A 20925-nucleotide genomic window follows, 5' to 3' on the forward strand; every position below is an offset into this window, starting at 1 on the left:
AAGATATGCAAAAAGTACACTATTCTAAGCAATTTACAGACAAAACTCTTATTTTATTCATATAGATATTGATTTACAATGTTAGCTTAGAATCTGTATTTAGGACTGATATAAAACTCCTAAACTAGCCAAACCTCGTAAAATATTATTGGGTTTTGTTTGTTTGTTTCTAATTAAGCACAAAGCTACACAATGGGTTATCTGTGCTCTGCTCATTACGATTATCGAAACCCGGATTCTAGCGTTGTAAGTCCGCAGACATACCGCTGTGCCACTGGGGGGCATTATTGGGTTTACGACCGAAAATATCGTTAAAAATGCATTCTAATCATTATAAGTAGATACGTAAGAGAAGTGTATTTATTTATCCATGTTTTTTGCCAAGATAAATTACTAGTTTTGCTCTAAGAACATAGCTAAATCTGATCGGAGTTATTATTATTATTTGTCTAATCGTTTGTTACTGAAGCTATTATTTCGTCTCTTAAAACTTTCAAACCTTGGCATCTTAATTACATAATCATACACAGGTATTATTTAGACTAATTTGAAAAAGTACAGGATATTGTCGACGTTAGATATTTAGAAGAGAATTAAATTTTCAAGCTTATTTCTCATTAAATCTTGTTTTCTAGTACGTAGTGTAATTCAATAAACAAAAAATGATAGGAGAGGATAAATTAATAAATTATTATCTTTCCCAAACGAAAAGCAAATGGAGGAGGCCAGTAACGGTAAACACTGTTTAAACGAAACGGTTTCGTTTAAAGATGTCAGAGGAATTGAAAAAATAATAATAATCCGTCAAATATTTAAATAGAAAAAATATCTACCGATATCGAAACCTTTTTTTTTTTAGTGTTTTAAACCTGTAGACACTTGCCGCTGAGTCGCTGGTGGGCTTTTCTGTCTTCAAATATACCAGATGTTTTAGCACTGATTCTTCCTGCACTTTTTATGGAATGCAGGTTGCACACACACACACTCTCAGAGTTATGAAGAAATACGTAAATAATATCTCTTCAGGCACATTGTGGTACTATAATGAGATTTAAAAAAACACGAAAACCGAAATTTCTGGACACAGTAAAAAAGTAACATCTTTATTATTAACTACAGCCGACTAGTTTCAGTAACACAGTAACCATCATAAGGGTTAACATCTGATACTAGCTCTGTTGATGATAACTATGTTACCAAAACTAGTCGGCTGTAACTAATAATAATTATTTTGTCTTTCATTGAGCCAAAAAAAGTTTTTTTTTCTTTACTTTCAAATATGTAAATATTTATTGGTGTGTATAATACTGCATAAATGTGAGAGTCTGGAACACAAACTATTTATCGAAATTATTTTATATACTTTTTGTTTGTTTGTTGTTAAGCACAAACCTACATAATAAGCTATCTGTGCTGTGCCCGCCATCACTACTGAAACTAGGTTTTAGCCGTGTGAGCTTTCAGATTTGTTGTTGAGCCTCTGGAAGAGGGGGCATTTATGTGGTTAAGCAAAGGAATAAAGAAATAGAAACACTAATCGCTCGTGGAGGAAGGTTTGGCTCCGATTTTCTTAATGTTCTGTTATTTATGAACAAAATGTAATTCTCCTTTCAAAGACATTATAATGATTTCAATATATTGATAAACCATTGTCAGATAAAGATAGCGAGCTATATTACAACTGTATAAAATATTATGTTTTAAGTGAAATAAGATAAACTTTCTTCTTCATTATTGTTCGTGTCTTTGCTAAAAGATTTTATTGATAAAAATTCACCAATTCCCTAGTGAAAAACGAATCCATATTGATGCGGTATTTCAAGGATCACTATGTTTATATCGAATGAGAACATCTTAGATCATTTTCTTTTATTGGGTTTCATCAAGGCCAAATTACATTGTGTGTTTCGGAATTTATACTGCAATTTAAATCAAACATTGTGGAAAGATTTACATACATGCACTGATCATGCTAATATAACTAAAAACAGATACTTATAAATAGAGTTCAACCTACAGATGATTATTGAACTTTGTAGATATTTAAACTAACGACTATTTGGAAACTTTAACGATCGAATTTCTGTGTGAGGCATGAAAAGTCCATTAGACAACATATGGAGCGACTGAATGTAACAGCTAGGCGACCTCTAGGGTGGTCATTACTGGCCATTCCGGAGCTGATATATATAGTAATAGAAATCGATAATTAAAACTAGCCATGGCTTATTATTAGTGTACGTTCATCCATACTTCGATGCTTAGTCTAACATGTCTCATAAAGTTACAGGTAGGGATAATATGTTTGGCTACTAAATTATGTTTATTTCGTATATTCGCGCAAAGCTGCAAAAGGGTAAACAACACTGGCCGTTTCTACTTTTGAAGTAATAGAAAATAGGGAAGGCAGCTAGACAGCAGCACCCACCGCCGACTGTTTGCATACTTTTATTTAATAGCTAGATTTGACTGTCACTCTTATAACGTACTCATGACCTTAAAGTGTGGATCACGATTTAATTTTTGTTTTGTTTTTTACGGTAACGAGGATCAAGCCATGGACACTCGGATCTACAGGCCAATAAACTCCCCACTAGGTCACACCCGTCTCTTAATTAGTAAAAGAAGCTGGTTTTAGAAACGGAGACCTAAATAATTTATTTAAATTTAAACTTCATGACTTCTGACATTAGCGCATTATGTTTATGTTATAGTAATATATTTTAAGATGGTGCTATATTATGTAAAGTTTATGTATAAAGTACCAAGTAAAAAAATGGTATTAAAATACTTCCTTGACATTCAGAAAACATTTGAAGCTATTATGATGCATCATATTATCAATACGTTATGGTAATATACTGTGAATTAATTACATTTAATAAATGTTCTGTTTGAATATTTATGTATATTTTATTCAATACATTGTTCTCTTTCAGTATTTTCATTTTAGATAAATGAAATAAATAATCAACCAATATCTTAGCAGTAATCTATAATAATAAAATGGCGTGTCTGTGTGTTTATCTGTGTGCGTGACCGCCATAGCTCCAAGAAGAAAGAACCTAGAAACCTGAAAATTTGCACTGATACTAAGTGAACCCTGAGGGTGTGTACCTGGGCATGACTTATATTATTCACAGGCGTGCGCGCATCTTTCTAATGAGGCAAGCTAGCGAAAAACCACATAGAAAAGAAGTGGTTCCTTATATAACAACTTCTAATATGTAGAAAAGCCAGTGCGTTTTGGTAACAAAGCGTTCCAACAATGGGTTTTATGTCATATTGCTTAACAACAAAAGTATATAGGTATATGCTAAAATGGTTTCAGAATACACACAATATCCACCTAACAACCCAAGCCAAACCGGGTGCTTTCGCTAGTATAAAATGTACAACAAGCTGTATACTTTAATGTTGAATAAAACGTTACCGATACATTTTAGGATCTGATGAAAATACTTATAGCTTAAACTTCTATAGATAATATGAAAACGATGTGGAAAAGCAGGTACTACAGAGAACTGAAATAATAGACAAGAATTTCAGTTGTACTTTTTCTAATTATAATTTTCCTAAGAACTCAGATACAAATATTTCCTTGAAAGGTGAACTTATATTTTTGTAAAATCGAAGGCAAGTCGAAACGATATCACGGATAGGTCTAGCAAGGAAATTATGGCTTATAATATGAAATATGATTGCTCATATTCGATAAATTATGGGACTTATGTTATGCTATAAGTAGATGAGAACGTGATTTCGAGTTATATAATCAACATAGCTATGTTGATAGCCCAGAGTGTTCTAAAAGAAACTTATTATACCTTCAAGTACAAAAGAGCGCTTGATGTAAAATTTTTAATGTAACAAAATCCGCGTTAAATTATGGGTTTTCTTCTGCTTCCTTTTTGTGTTTTAAAAACTGTAAAACCTATGTTGTTTAAATTATGCTTCTCTCTCTTTGGAAAAGGGGGGACGTTACGTGTGGTTTATATGGCGGTCTGTTATTTTAGTATATGTTTGTTAGAGTCATCTCCTTTCATATATATATTTGTGCGATCCCCTAATCCCTTTTAAAGTATTGCAAATATTATTTCAGTATTTTTTAATCGTAAAACAACTTGAGAATGGTGACATGAAAACAAAGTATGGATTTAACTCTCTGTGACGATTTAACTCTGTATGACAGACAGCAAACAGCTTTGTAGTAAAGATTTAGGAGTTTGTTTGCCAACAATAGGATTTTAATAACTTAGACATGCAAATGGATTTTAACTGTATAAATACGTGTGTTTAAAGATCATTCAGTAACCTCCTAAAAACAGTAAAGCAGCCATAATAGCAAAGGACTCAGTTTACTGACATTTGAAATCGGATGCCATATACTAATACAAGACGTATCATTATTATATATTTGAAATAGTTATAATGTAATGGGAATTTATCATATCAAACACTAGAAGAAATACTAATACAGTGCTTTTTTTCAATGAAGACGACAAACAACTTCAGATTTTTCTTTCATTTTATATTTTCCCGACGTTTGAACATCACAAGTTACAAAAAAATATTTTAAATTATAGTAACCCAAAATAATATAAAACTAGAACAATATAATAAAACGGTGTATGGTGAAGCGTACTAAAAGTATTGTTGGACGGGTTAGAGCCGCTGATCGAAAAGTAAATGCTAAAAAAAAGTTACATGACGTAATAATAGTTTTATAGGGAGCCAGGCATTGTTTGAGGAAGGGTGTTTCGATTGAATCAAAAGAGATTCCTTAATGTTCCTCTCAAAAAAAAAGCTATCACAAATATTTAAATTGTGATCCGATAAGGTGTCTAGTTAATTATGTCGTATGCATTTATATAATGTTCAGTTGTGACTTCTTTGTTGTCAAGATTTAGAGTGGTAAGAATATGTCCCTTGAAACGATCATGTATTGGACGTCTGGATTCACATACGTAAGTGGCTGAGCACTGTGTACATGTCATTTCATAGATGGTGTTCTTATGTGTGTAGAATTCTTGTAAGCCATTGATTGGTCTTAGCAAAGCACTTGTTGGATTTGCATGGATTGTTGTTATTATAAGCTGAACGATTATTTTCGCCCTTCAATGTTTTACCGGGTTTTGTATGGTGTGGATATTCCAATCAGGTCTTCTGATCGCTTGACGAAGACGAGTAGTTAAAGGTTTATCCACGAAGAGCATAATCCATGAAATAGTGTTTTGTTGTGCTGGTTTCTTTTTTGTTTTTTTTTGCTGTCGTTTATTAAAATCTTGTGTGTCAAAATTGTGGAAACGTCCTAGCAATGTAACGATATGAATACCCATTGAACAACAATGGCTTATTAAATTTCATTCAGGCTTGCGTCTTACTGTCCGTGATGTTGCAGATTTTTTTCAAATCCTATTAACTTGATCGATAACGACATCCCCTTTGGTGGCTGATGGATGACGTAAGTTATATTGTAGAATAATGGGTTTAACACATGGTTTGTATTATACGGTGGTAATAAGTGTACAGTTTTCAATAGTAACCATGACATTAAGAAATGGTAGAGACTTCTGGACATTATCAGTATGGGTAAGTGTGAGCTTTTGTCGGGGTGTTGATTATTAACGAATTCAACGAATTCCAAAAGATAAGGGAGTTAATGATTCCCTATATCGCGAATGTCATCAATATATCTGTACCACCTAACTGGTTCAAGATTAGTTTCAAACTTCCACTGAGTAAGAACTGGTGATCCAAAGAGATGCTTAAAAACAGAGGCCAAAACGACAGCAATGCTGTTGGTCATAACGATACATTTGGTCTGTTTATACAGAGCTGAATTGAATTTAAAGTAACTGTTGTTGAGAACAATTCTGAGAGGATTTTCGATGAGTTCTATAGAGGTATCAGCAAAAAAGGAAACCACTATATCAAAACACTGTTTCATGGATTATGCCCTTCGTGGATAAACGTTCAACTACTCATCTTCGTCATGCGGTTAGAAGATCTGATTTGAATATCCACACCATACAAAAACCTGGTAAAAATTGAATGATACACTTAGTCGTCCAGCTTTCAATAACAACACTTCATGCAAATCCGAAGAGTGCTTTTTTAAGACCAATGGCTTAGGAAAATCCTACACACTTAGGAACACCGTCTATAAAGTGACAGATACGTAGGGGAATCCAGTCGTCCAATACATGATCGTTTCAAAGAACATATTCGTGCCACTACAAATATTGACAACAAAGAAGCCGTCGATAAACATTAAAACAACGTACACGGAATAATTAATGACACACCTTATCAAACTGAGGTTATTTGTCGTTTTCATCGTTGTTTTGTGTTTGAAGTTAAGCACAAAACTACACAATGGCTATCTGTGCTCTGCCCACCACGGGTATCGAAACTCGGTTTCTAGCGTTGGGAGTCCGCAGAATACCGCTGTGCCACTGGAGGGGGGTGTCGTTTTCACTGAAATGGTTTTCATCCCTCAGTCAGCACTGAAAACTTTAACAAATAATAGTGTGCTTGTTTGTACAATTTCTCTCTTAATAATTAAATTACTTTTTATACCATATAGTTCTTACAAGTTTTTATGAGTTAGTAAAAATTTCTTGTATAACATATTCAGGAAAATATCCTGAAACGCTCTGAATGTTTTGAAGAAATTGCACGTGAATGGTTGAGCAATAAAGTTGTTAGTTTGGATTTTCTGTGGTGCTCGCATTTAGTTTTGTTTTCCCATTTGATAATAAAAAATTGTCCCGTTAAGGTCTATGGCATACAATTTCCTTTGAGTTAGAGAAAAAAAAAGAATTCAATAAAGCGGTTGAAACAGTTTGTCATAATGGTCAAGAAACTTTGTTTTCTTTGGAAAAAAATAATTTTTTCTACGAAATATTCATTGTTATGTCTTCTGTGTTTTCATTCACGATAATGCGTTAACTTTTTCGTTTATTAGTGTAGACAGGTCAACTAATTATTATCATTTGAATGATTACTGTACAATAACAAGTGTTTCACTGTAATGTCGTATAGTGTGAGTCGTGAATAGGCATGTTATTCGAATTAAGATATGCAATTATTTATTAGTAAGTATTTACAGTAAGGTTATGGCGATCGGATAACAATCGTTCACATGATTAATAGTTAAAACGATTATGTAGGTATATTTATTATTAGGCTATTTATTGATTAGGTTTTGTTTGTTTGGAGTTAAGCACAAAGTTACACAATGGGCTATCAGTGCTCTGCCCACCACGGGTATCGAAACCCGGTTTCTAGCGTTGTAAGTCCGCAGACATACCGTTGTGCCACTGGGGGGGGGGGCTTATTGATTAGGTACAGAATTTATATTATTAAACGGATGGTGTCGTTTTTTTTCTCAGCTAATCCTAAAAAGGAAGGTATCTAAAAATAAAGATCACAATTAGTTTTATCATTCTTGTAATTGCCATAGTTAATGTAATTGTTATTTGTCATTAAGTTAGAAATTTAAAGAGAGATTGTGATACTTCTGTACTTACTGAGAAGTTAGAGTAGATACAAAATCTGCACATAATAAGGTTTATAAATCGAGTAGAAACCCATTAGTGAAATGTAACACTCTATCAAATTAATTTATTTGAATTTCCAGCTATTGGGATATACACACCTCCGGGGGGTTGTTCTGTTTAAGCCCAAACAACTGACTATCCCTCAGGGATTCGAACCTAGAAATTTAGTGTGCGTAAATCCCAAATCAAGCTTACTACTGAGACAGCCAAGGTATACGAAGTCCTAGACTGTTAGAAGTAAAACACAATCTAATAATAAATGCAATATATATATGTACAGTGTTGGAAATAAATATGGGAACAGTGAATAATATGGGTGTGAAAATGCGCTAGAGTACAGTCACGTGCTAATAGTTTACACTATGATTTGCTCTCATCCAAACAATGCCACACTAGCACAATACCTAGAAAAGTATAGGAAATCATTCTATTCCAAGATTTCATGTGATGAATGCACTCACGTCTCCCAGAACAGAATGTCTCTTGACATACGCGTAGAAATCAAAGTTTCGTCGACAGATTGAGATGACATTTTATGTTTCAGTTTGAGATGTGTATGGACACAGAAGAGGGTGCCTGAATCTTGTACTGTTAATAATGAGATCCCGAACTATTCAAAAATGTTGTTAAGTAAATCAAAGTGTGCTCTTTACGTGACACAGTTGGGTGTAAATGTTACCTCCAGAACAGTAAGATACTAATTCGAACGAAGTTCCTCAGGGTAGTGTAGCTGCTCAAAACCCACTGCTTAGGGGAGATAACCAAACCAAAACAAAAGGCTGAAATAGTAAGATGATTTCAACAATAGTAGTAGTAAAGGTGGAGGGGGTTGCTCTTCAGAGATGCATCTAAATTCCACTGTCAAAGTATAGCATCTACAACGAACCATGCTGGGAGACCAACACAAGTGTGGGCTGCATTTCTGCCAATTTTGTTGAATATCTGCATAAAATTAATAGCATCCTGATTAATGATATGTAAAACCAGATCATTATTCATCATGTTATTCTCTCAGAAACAATACCTACTGGGTAGGTATTCATCTTCCAGCAAGACAGTGCGTGATCCTAAATATTCATCACATGTAGTGTAATGATAGCTGGAAGGAAAAGATGCCAATGACAACTCGCGCCTACAGCTTTGCCTGTACACAATTCTGATTGGAATAATTATAATGCTGTATGGGTTTCTATTCAAGCTGAAAAGTTCAAACGTTAACGAAACAACTTAGCTGAATTGTGACGAGTTATATAGAACATTTGAAACAATGTTTCACTGACATACATTGATAAACTTATGGCAACGTAAAAACAAAGTATTCTGCTCTGTTTAAGGTAAATACAAAATATTAGTGAATTGTACAAACTATTCGCTTTTATTTCGTATTTCTGTATTAGTGTCTTTTGCTGCTGATAAACTTATCATTTAATTACAATTACTCGTTGTTTGTTATTGATATATTTATCATTTAGTTAGAATTACTCGTTGTTTACTACTGATAAATGTATCATTTAGTTAGAATTACTCGTTGTTTACTACTGATAAATGTATCATTTAGTTTCAATTACTCGTTGTTTGTTACTGATAAATTTATCATTTAGTTTCAATTATTCGTTGTTTGTTACTGATAAATTTATCATTTAGTTTCAATTATTCGTTGTTTGTTACTGATAAATTTATCATTTAGTTTCAATTATTCGTTGTTTGTTACTGACAAATTTATCATTTAGTTAGAATTACTCGTTTTTTACTACTGATAATTTGTTTGTTTGTTTGTTTTTAATTCCGCGCAAAGCTACACGAGGGATATCTGCGCTAGCCGTCCCTAATTTAGCAGTGTAAGACTAGAAGGAAGGCAGCTAGTCATCATCACCCACCGCCAACTCTTGGGCTACTCTTTTACCACCGAATAGTGGGATTGACCGTCACATTATAACGCCCCCACGGCTGAAAGGGCGAGCATGCTTGGTGGGACGGGGATTCGAACCCGCGACCCGCAGATTGCGAGTCGAGCTCCCTAACCACCTGGCCATGCCGGACCTACTACTGATAAATTTATCATTTAGATTCAATTACTCGTTGTTTGTTATTGATAAACTTATTATCTAGTTAGAATTACTCGTTGTTTATTACTGATAAATTTACCATTTAGTTTCAATTACTTGTTGTTTATTACTGATAAATTTATCATTTAGTTAGAATTACTCGTTGTTTGCTACTGATAAATTTATCATTTAGTTTCAATTACACGTTGTTTGTGACTCCTGTATGCGTATCACCCGTGCGCTTTTATAATTATTTACAGTACTTTATAAGATTAAAACAAACTAATACAAATATAATGCTGTATTGGTAAAATAAAGTAACTTAATTAGCAGCATTGCTAAACTGAGTGATTGGTTCTGTCCACAGCTATGATTTAGAATGCTTATTTTCTTTGCAAAGTTACAGTTTAAGACTGCTTACATTTAGTGCAGCAAATTTATACTGTTGTGTTTATTACATGAATATAATGAGATGTAACGACCCATAATAAAAACAAAGACACGATTGTCAGTTAATAAACACGTTTCAACGCTAGTGATAACGGCAGGGTTGTTGGGCCTAAAACAGAAGTAAGAAATATATTCAGATGACCGAGTTTGTTTCTTTTCTTTCAAAAAAAATAATAACTTGATCGCTGATACTTGTTAATTAAATCATCAAATAACATATTATCTAATTCACTAAAACGAAAAGAAAAATCCACGTTTCTAAATTGCATAAACTGCAGAAATTAATTAAATAAATTAAATTAATGACGAATACAATTTTAATGGTATTGATAGCTTAAAAGTCTGTTTTAGGATTTCAAAAGACAACCTGTATTTATCAAACTAAGACTAGTAATTATCATAAACTGTACTGGCAAAAGCAACAATGCTTTCTTAGTTTCAACTAGATTTTTTTTATGGCTATTTCTGTAAAAAACTAAACATATCACACTATCTGTGCTCTGTCAACATCGCGGAATCGAACCCATAATCTTAGAGTTTTAAGTTTGTCAAATTACCTCTGACTCACTGGGGGACCTGAAACCATATTACATTACGAACACATTCATTATTAATGTGGCACGATTAAGCTGTTTTTTTTTTTGCGATACGTTTCTTTAATGACAGGATTAATCTCATTTTAAGTCATCAGTAATTCAAAGAAATAATTATTTCAACCTAGCATTTTTGGGGGGATTTTTTTTATTAAACTTGGGGAAAACGATATTCTTGTATTTATCCAGTCAACTTGTTTGTAATAATCACAGGGCTATTTTCGCGAGTTAAGATCAATTTATACCGAGTGTTTAAGAAAGTTTATAAAAAAGATCATCGTAGTGGATTTTTACGACATTTGTGTTTGAAGTTATCATCATCGCAATGGCTGAAATTAACACTGAATAACGACTCTTCTTCCATATTTGATGCTGGTACTTTAACCTCAACGACACCTTATCTGCACATGGGCTCAACGACCAGGTCAGAGCCCTTCATGGCCTAGAGTTTGTCTATAGCCGTCCACAGTTTTAACGCACCATTTTCCATAATCACTAGGCCACGTCAACCATGACTTTTAGTCCATTATACCTATTCTTTTGTCTGGCTTCAAATATAGTCTTCTAATTCTTTTTTTTTTCAGGACGCTAATACTATACAATTATTATGTAGCTTACTGTACAGTTTTTTTGGAATTAAGCACAAAGCTACACAATGGGCTATCTGTGCTCTGCCCACCACGGGTATCGAAACCCGGTTTCTAGCGTTGTAAGTCTGCAGACATACCGCTGTGCCACTGGGGGGCCGCTCTCTGTACAGATTAAGAGTTACAAATAAATATATGATAACTGCTCCCGAGTGGTTGGTAGTTCTAAACTTGTACTTTTATCCCATATAAGACTAGCCCTTTGATGGTAAAGTATGACCAGAATGTGTGGATCAATATATGGTATGGTGTAAATTTAGAACCCTTATTGTAGATTACTACACATAAAGTTTTTCCTTAAAATTTATAGAACGGAAATTTATTTACGGAATTTATTTCACTTTCTTCACAGCTTGAAAGTCATAATGTTTTCCTTAATAAGAGATGCTACTAGATGGGAAGAAACTTAACGAAAGTGATCAATGAGATTTTTAAAGCTCTATTCGCCCTTAGATCTAATAAATTATGTTACAATGGCGGGTTTGTACTACTTTTACATATTCCAATACGTGTTACAGGAAACTAAATTCATCTTGTTTTATACTTTACCACATTCTTTACAATATATTGACAAAGTTCTAATAGCTGAGTCTATCTTTCTCCAGTTATATCAGCGACAGTTTTATGTTCCTGTTTTTGTTTTTTCCATTTGGAACTCAGAAAATACTGCTTTAATAAAAGTTTTTTTAATATACCTTATTTAATAATAACGTAAATTTTATGTAATTTCTACTTTGACTTTAAAACTGTGTTAACCAGAATGGATAAAGATATTGACACATAAACGATTGCGCCAACAGTCACGTACCAAATTTCGTGCTATTATTCTGGTTGCCAAAACATTGTTTTCAGGTCACTGAATTCTTGATGAACCATATTGTTTTAACCAGTCATTGACAGCGTTTATAAACTTGGCGCCAGCTGTTGTGCTATCTCGTGTACTAAAATGTTTGTTTTTTTTTTAAAGAAAGGCCTTAGCGTGGGTTTCTATAAACTTCCCAGGGATGATATTCATAAAAATGGGAATAAATAGATATAAGCAGTTTAGCGACAGTCTAATCTAGACTCAAAATCATGGGAATAATCATACAACGATCGTGTTTGTTGGAACCATTATTTCTTTTTCACTGCATTTTGTACTGTGGTGTTGAATATTTCAAACATTATTTGGCTAAAATGAATCGCGCAAATGAAACTTAGATCACCAGACCACAGGGATTTCATTAGCAGTCGTGTTTATGGAACAAGTCTTTACATGACTCGATAAACAAAATCATAACCATCGAGTGACTTGTAGGCTTTCATTGTCCCTCGAGTGTAAGTTATATTTGTTTTTATCATTGTTATGACAATGACTTCGAAGTGTGTTCCTTTTATAAAAAACAAACAAACAAACAATCTGCCAAAATTGATATTTATGTTAATTTAAAGTTATAGTAAAACATTTTTTTTACCATTATTCAGAAATTATATGATTTCAAAATCATATAAACGTGAAATTTTATGTTACGACGTTTTGTATTTAGATTTAAAAATATATTATGTAAGTTGTTTGTTTTTTAATCTGACATTACAGTAAAACAGATAAACGCAACTAACAATTCTAAGATACATTTTTAGTTACCTTTGATGCAAGGAAAATTTTGACATCTTAGTTTGCAACAAGGCAAAAAAGCTTATTATTTATTGAATTTATTTACTTTATATAACTTAGACGTTTCAAAAAACGAAGGTGAGTGTAACTGTAAAGCCAGTAAGATTGTTAAGAAAGTCATATTGAAAGTAATGATTTTAATAGGCCCATTGGGATAATGACAGTTCATATTTTCTCAGCATTATTGTTATCTTATTTTTATTTTATTGTTCTTTAGGATTAGTTAATAAGTTCTTCATTAACGTTGCGTTCTAACTTCACAATTGGTACAACTATTATATATATATATATATATATATATATATATATTTATACAGTTTTTCTAATCTAAATATCTTCCTTGGAAACACCTGGCACTTTCTCCAGAATCTGTCTGATCTTTAGCACTCCCACATTGTTCAAACAACTTTACCACAATGATTGTGTTATACAAAATTACAGATAAAATTATTAACCGCCAACAACTAACCACATGTTTGTTTATGTTTATGAATTTTATTGACTGTCACGTGACTTACAAGTGTTAGATGACTTCACTAAATGTTATATAACTTTTTACTAAAATGGTGAAGTTTCTATATGTGCTAACCTACTTTCACTTTACTCGTCTCAACTTATTACAAACATTATCTGCGCTACTTTTTTTTTTAATTCACAATATACCATTACTATTTGTTTGACAGACTAGTGATGTGTTATCAATTCTTTAAATAAAATTTTATAAGTTTTCGAACTTTTTGTTTCTTACAAAGTATCACAAGCGTTAATATTTTCTTAAGTCTGGTTATATGATCATAGTTGGTTGAAGACAAACGCAAATATTTTTAAATCGAAATTCGTAGTTTACTAAATTCATTAAACCTTACTAAATAGATCTTTCTAAGCCTTGCAATAACGATAAAATATATATTTTGTTTATTGTTCGTTTCAATATAGACCTCTACTGATACACGATTTAACCATTTTCAAATATAATGAGCTGCTTCCCCGGACAATCTAATATATTTCGTTTTTTGTTTTTATAGTCAGTTATAGTCATTGACTTCTCATGGAAGAACTACAAAAGCTCTTGCTGGAGAAGGAGAGGAAGTGTGAGATCCAAAAGCGAAACACAACACCCACTGGAGAAAGTGAGTTGTTTAACTGCAGAATTATATTTTATTTTCAGAAATGCAGGTACGATATGTTGAACGAAATTTGGAATAGTCTTTAGTTTATATATTTTATGATACCATCACTTTACGATGGCTCTCTTTGCTTCAAGTTGCAAAACGAGTTTTCAATTACAAGTTTTGGAAATAATGAAGGTTTAATAGAACTTTACATTATACCTGATGGGAATCACTAATTTCCGTGGGAATACAAAGGAAATTTCATTAATTCTAAATTTCCTTTGAAATGGATAATCACAATCTGAGATAAGATTACTAGAGATTAATATTTAATGTTAGAGATGCTATAGTTACAAGTTCTAGTTCAGGAAGCAAAAGGTAATTGTTGAAGAAATAATGAATTTAAGAATGAGGAGACTTTATTTCAGAATTTTCGAACAAATGTACACAAGATCTAATTTTTGAGTTAATAGGTAGCTCTTGAGCTACTCTTATCTGACCAAATCCTGTGATTTTATTATCACTCTTATAACGCACTAACAGCCGAATGTTCGGAGCAAGCTCTTTCTTTAGCGGTTCGTGAGCCTCGCATCCTATGATTCCCAGTCCCAGTACGCTAACGTACAAAAAAAACGGAGTATTTAGATGAGTTTTTTTTATCAAGAAAATTGATATACCCTAATTGTGTAGCCATAAAAACATTTGCTTTTTCTAAGAAAAAAATGTGTGTGACGTTACATAAATGCTTAGTGTTCTACGGACAGGTTAAGAACAAAGTAAAACAGAGTTATATTGCAATATACAAGTTGTATAGTACAATATAATTGTACATGTTGTGATTAAAGTAGTATTTGGAATCATTAGCCTTGATCTAAGAGTTTTATCAAACTTTGACGTCCAAAGCTGTGAATTAGCTGCATCCATCACTTATTTGGTGAAGTGCAGTCTATACCCACGCGCATACGTGTCTGAAATGTTGTTTTTGTTTATAATGTTTGATATAAAGATAAGACAAAAATGAAAAATGCATTGAATTGGCATTAAAGTTTCTTTCAAGAAGAGAGAAGATTCAAAACATAGGATCTCTGTGGAATTCACCTGCAGCGATGTGGACATTTCATATGTTAAGCAAATAAACTTAGTCTAGCTGAATAGATTTAGATATAAAAAGGCTGAAAGAGGATAGATAGACTTATACCCAATCTACCCCCAAGCTATGACACGCATTCACTATAAAAACACATGCAAACCCATAGTAGTCCAAAAGTAACTCCCGTAAAATGTGCCGTTGCGATACGAAATATCGTACAAATACGTATTATCAATCTAAAATGTTATTCCTAACAAGATACTGATTGTTATTTGTATAAAGAATCGTTATATGCTAATACACTTACTGTACAAAAAATTGTTGAAAAAAGAATCGTGCGTATATCCTCAGAATTTTACATTTATCATGACATAATCTACATTTTTGATACCGATGAACATGACATAAGATTTAACCAGATGCGAAACTATGCAGTTAACGTAGCAATTTCTATACGCATATGTTCGGTTATGAGTGAAGTACTAAATATAGAAACATCAGCGTAAGATATGAAATACTAGATAAAAGTTTTATCGTTCTCAGAATTCCTATTTGTAAAAACGTATACAAACTAAAACGAAATTACTCATAGCATACAAAGATCAATGTATGATATGGAGACATGCAACTAGCAAACAAAACATATTGAACACTTATATAGCTGATTATCAAAATCCCCTAAAATTCGGGCAATAATCTTAAACTAAATGATATGAAAATCCACGTTGAGTTTATTCAATATAAGTAGACCTTGGAATCCAGAGGAAGTATTTTTTTTCATTGTATTTCACGCAAAATTGCTTGAGGTCTATCTGCTCTAACCGTTCCTAATGATAGAATAGCGGGAAGACAGCTAATCAACACACTCACTGCCAACTCTTGGGCTACTCTTTACCAAAAATATAGTACGATTAACCGTCAGATTATAATACTTCCAAGGCTGAAAGTGCAAGCATGTTTGGGGATGGGATTCGAACCCGCAAACTCAAACTGTGATTCGAGTACCCTAACTACCATGCCATGTCAGACCACACAGAGAAAAAAAAAGGAAATGGATGGAACAAATAGTAGGTTTTGATAACAAAATGATTGATTGCTAGTTTATGAGTAAAACTTTAAACGTTCAATCCGTTTTTGTTTTTTAATCCAACGTATGTTATTGTATTCCTTTTCTTAAATAATCTGTCGTATATTTGTTTGTGTACTGCATATTACATATCCTAAAAGTTTCTTACTATATGAAATCATATACTTCTATGTCTAAATAAGTTTGGAAATTGTTACTATTTGTACTTAAAGTTCTGTTTCTTTATTGTTCCTTTTTTCCACCGTGGAATCATATACTTCTATTTGTAAATGGGTTTGGAGATTTTTATTTTTTGTGCTTAAAGTTCTGTTTCTTTATTGTTCCTTTTTTTCCACCAAGGAATCATATACTTCTATTTCAAAATGGGTTTGGAAATTTCTATTATCTGGGCTTAAAGTTCTGTTTCTTTATTATTCCTTTTTTTACACCAAGGACAACCGGTTGAACAAATAGAAAATGTTCTTAGATGAGATTGGACCTCCGGAAAATTGATGTATTTTTGTAAAGTATAAGTTTGATTCTAAGAAAAAGTTTCTTTTAAGTTTGTTCTAACGATATCTTGAGATTGATATAATGAATGAGTTCGTATGCACAACTTGAACGAATTCTATAACATGTTTTATATTTATTTCAAGATTCAATCTGTTTACACATTTCTATGACGAATATTAAATGGCTTAACCTACTCCTTAACCAAAAGTAAATAACGATCTACAGTCTTCATTAAGTTGCATTTTCATTTACTACATACTATCATTAGATTAAAGCACTAAAGTCTTTGAATCGAATTTCAAAGTAAAGTTAAAGTCACTAAAAGGAAATGCTCATGCTACCTTTATGCTTAGATTTGCAAATTCTAATTTGACATCAAGCCATTCAGTTTTTCTCCGCAATGCTCGTCTTTGAGGAACTCGTTTCTTACTACATGTACTACAAGCTGCTTTATATCTTCTATTGCTAGTTTGTAAACAACTATCGCATTAAACCTAGATGCCTTACAAATGTCATTAATACTGTATCATCATTGTTTAATACAGCATTTTATCACTATACAGTTCAAGACTAAAATAACAGTTTTACGATACAAAACATAATAACATTCTTATGGTTAAACACAACGAACATAAATTATTCAGGTGATTACGTTGCTTATTAGCCTGTGTTTTATATAAATCGGTCATTTTGTAGTGAAAGACTAGAGAGAGAAGTCAGCTAGTCTAGCCAACGCTTGGGCTACTCTTTTACGAACGAATTGTTGAATTGACCGTCACATTATAACGCCCCAGTGGCTGAAAGAGCGAACATGTTCGGCGGCGGGGAGTCGAACTCGTGATCCGTAGTTTGCGAGAGTCTAGCGCCCTAACCGCTAAGCGAATCAAGGCACCCAGAAAAATACAGTTAAAAAACAACAAAAATTACTGTTATCTTATACTTGTATTTGATTTGTCCAGTTCAAGTAATATTAAGTTTGTTATGTATTAGAATTTCAAATGGTCTGTAACCGAGTTAAATGGTACTTTAAATTTAGTAGTTAAATTGTACCTTGAATTTAGTATTTAAATATATGCCGATATATAGTCAGTTTATGATATTTGCCAACAAGATTGATACAAACAATTCTCTTTTTTAACACAAATACGTTTTAATATACACACAACAGTACAATTGACAATAACAATTATTAGAAATATTTATTACAAACAATTATTTATAACAAAAGGTTCACAAACACTATAAAGTATTCTTTTTAGTCTGGAACTTCCTTGATATTTTATCGAGCGTTCACGATGAGTGTGTTTATTATGAGTTGATGTAGGTACGATTCACTTCTGGGGGAGCTAGTTAGCTTTGTCCTTCACATATCACACGCTGAGTTTTCCACCATGACGTTAAGTAATATTTTAGTAAAAATACTAATGCCCGATGAGAATCCACTGAAGTTAAATAATTTGTAATATTCGAACTTTATAAAGGTTCCTGGTCAAATATCTGAAGTTTTCCGATTGGTAAGCGTTATAAAAATCACAGTTATATCTTCCGAGGTTTTATAGCACACTGATTATAGCAAACTAATGATAGATACTCTTTTTTTGGCGCGTCGTGTTGGTTATATTTATAGCCGTGTGGAGGCGTTCTAGAAAATTCAGATTACGTAACAATACAAATTTAAACCTTTACGTACACACACATATATTGTTGATTCCTACTCTCGAGAATATTCTACAACGTTGAAGAATAGGCGGGAGTTTCGCAATACATATTTAACACTATAAGCTACGCATGTTTTAAAATATAAACTTAATCTAAAAAACGTTGATATTAAAATAAATATATAATAACATATTTGTTACAAGTTGAAATGTGTTTTAAAGGAATTAAATATTATTAAACCAGCAGCATGCCAAGGGCATACTTGCATTTATCATAAATTACTGAATTTTTTATCTTTTAATGCTTGTTCTTTGTTTTTGTTTACATTAACTTGTACTTAACTTAACATTCATGATTCAACGCGCCCTCAATGCTATTTATTATTTAAAATAATACTTGGATGTCGTTTATAGTGGTTGAATTAATAGTTTGTTTGTTTTAGACCAGGGCCACATTAGTTTATCTGCTGTGTACACCGTGGAGAATCGAACCTCCACTGTAAGTTTGGAAACTTACCGGTGTTCCACTGGAAGACTTGAATAAATTAAACAAAATAATTTTTGGGATCTCTGAGAGCCAAAGTTACACTACGTATCAAAACTAATCCCTGTTACGTAGTTGTTGTTGTTGTTTATTATTAAGCACAAAGCTACACAAAGGGCTATATATGATCTGCCCACCACGGGTATCGAAACCCGGTTTCTAGCGGTATAAGTCCGCAGAAATACCACTGTGCTACTGGGGGCCCCTGTTACGTAACTTGGTTGATTTTTCAAAAATTACTTCAACAGAATTCTCGTCACAAATGAACATGCTTGTTAATTTAGAATAATTCATTATACGTCAAGAGGTGATCATTATTAACATTAATTCATTATGTGTCAAGAGGTGATCGTTATTAACAGTAATTCATTATGTGTCAAGAGGTGATCGTTATTAACTTTAAATGTATTAGACATTAACATATGTGAGACACTAAACAATTAAAATTAGGTTGTTATATTTTCTTTTTACACCCTTCGCGTGTTAAACATCTATTTTACGTTCGTCAAATGTAATCTTACACAAATGGAATACCATAATGTTAACAGAGAAAATTGTTAAATACCTTCACACAAACATAACACTCGTGCTGAAAAGAAATAAAAAACTTTAAAATAAGTGTAACATTTTAAGAAACTAAATTACGATATAATCGCAGAACTGCATCATAGAATTAAGCTTGTAAAGCAGTTTGTCTGTTTGGAATTAAGCATAAAGCTACATAAAGGGCTATCTGTCTTCTGCCCACTAGTTTTCAGTACTACAAATCTTTAAAATTATCGCCGTTCCATTGGAGGGTGGCCAAAATATTTTGCGGTACTGTACGGATCTAAATGCACCTTGCTAGCTTCGAAATATAGAGTTCTACCACAGAACCGGCCAAGCCACGTCGCATTTGTAAGGCAGTTTATAAATTGTTTTAAAAGATATATATGTTGTCCATCAAGTAATGAACTGTTAAAAAAACTTATTTTTTTAAAACACCGATTCCAAATTAGGGACCGTCATGGATATCTGATATAATACGTAATAGTTAGCAGTGAGTGCTATTGGTTATTCTGTCTAGCAGTTCCAAATTAGGGACCGTCATGGATATCCGATATAATACGTAATAGTTAGCAGTGAGTGCTGTTGGTTATTCTGTCTAGCAAATCCAAATTAGGGACCGCAATGGACATATAGACCTTTGTGTAGATTTGGACGAAACTTCTAAATCAAATCCTGTCAAATTATGGTACACGTATAGTATTTCATAAATTTCCTGAAAATATTGCATGAAAGTTTTAAGTGTATGTAAACAGTTTGCTGCTATTTAAAAATTAGAAGTAGCTTACAGTATGAGGAGAAGCATTACCGCCGAGTTTTACAGATTAAAGTCAGCTTCAGCTTAGTAATAATGTTTTTAGATAAATGCTGAAAGATACTCTGCTAATTCTCAGGTTCTTCAAGAATATAATATTATTATTATAATATTTTACAACTAGTTAGCAGTGATGCTTACATATTCCTCAGCACAACTAAAAACTTAAATCTATAGATGGTGTGACGAATTTATTATTCTATATTTATTTTATATTGATGATTGTTTAAATTTAATTTATATTTAGAAATATGTATAGCTTATAGTATAAGAATCACCAATATACGTGTGTACGTAAAAGCTAGTATAGCGTGTTAGTATTGTTACGTAAGCTGAAGCTACGAGAAACTCTCCACACGCCTATAAATGTAACCAACGCGTTGTTATAGTTGGTATACTATAAACTTTGGAAGCTATAACTGTAACTGTTATAACGCTAATTAATCGGGAAACTTAAGATATTTGACCAGGAACGTTTATAAATTTCCAACATTACAAACCATTTAACTTCAGTAGATTCACATCGGACATTAGAGCTTTTACGACAACATTACCTAACGTTATCGGTGGAAACTCGACCTGTAATCGGCGTGTGATCAGCGAGAACTACAGGGCTAGCTGGCTCCCT

The 20925-nt window shown here is 32.7% G+C and overlaps 1 protein-coding gene across 2 annotated transcripts in view; it reads left to right on the forward strand.

The window, feature by feature from the left end:
• Nucleotides 1–20925, forward strand: part of LOC106465763 (parathyroid hormone/parathyroid hormone-related peptide receptor-like) — a 117496-nt gene that overhangs the window by 33894 nt on the left and 62677 nt on the right. The window contains exon 2 of one of the 2 annotated variants that reach the window (XM_022394202.1): nt 13980–14084. In XM_022394202.1, coding sequence (XP_022249910.1) covers nt 14003–14084 — 82 coding nt within the window. In that variant the 5' untranslated portion in view covers nt 13980–14002. Of the gene's footprint in view, nt 1–13976; nt 14085–20925 lie in introns of those variants that run through there. The other variant, XM_022394209.1, reaches the window with a different exon arrangement.

The sequence above is a fragment of the Limulus polyphemus genome, unplaced genomic scaffold (assembly GCF_000517525.1).
Source record: "Limulus polyphemus unplaced genomic scaffold, Limulus_polyphemus-2.1.2 Scaffold70, whole genome shotgun sequence".
Lineage (NCBI taxonomy): Eukaryota > Metazoa > Arthropoda > Merostomata > Xiphosura > Limulidae > Limulus > Limulus polyphemus.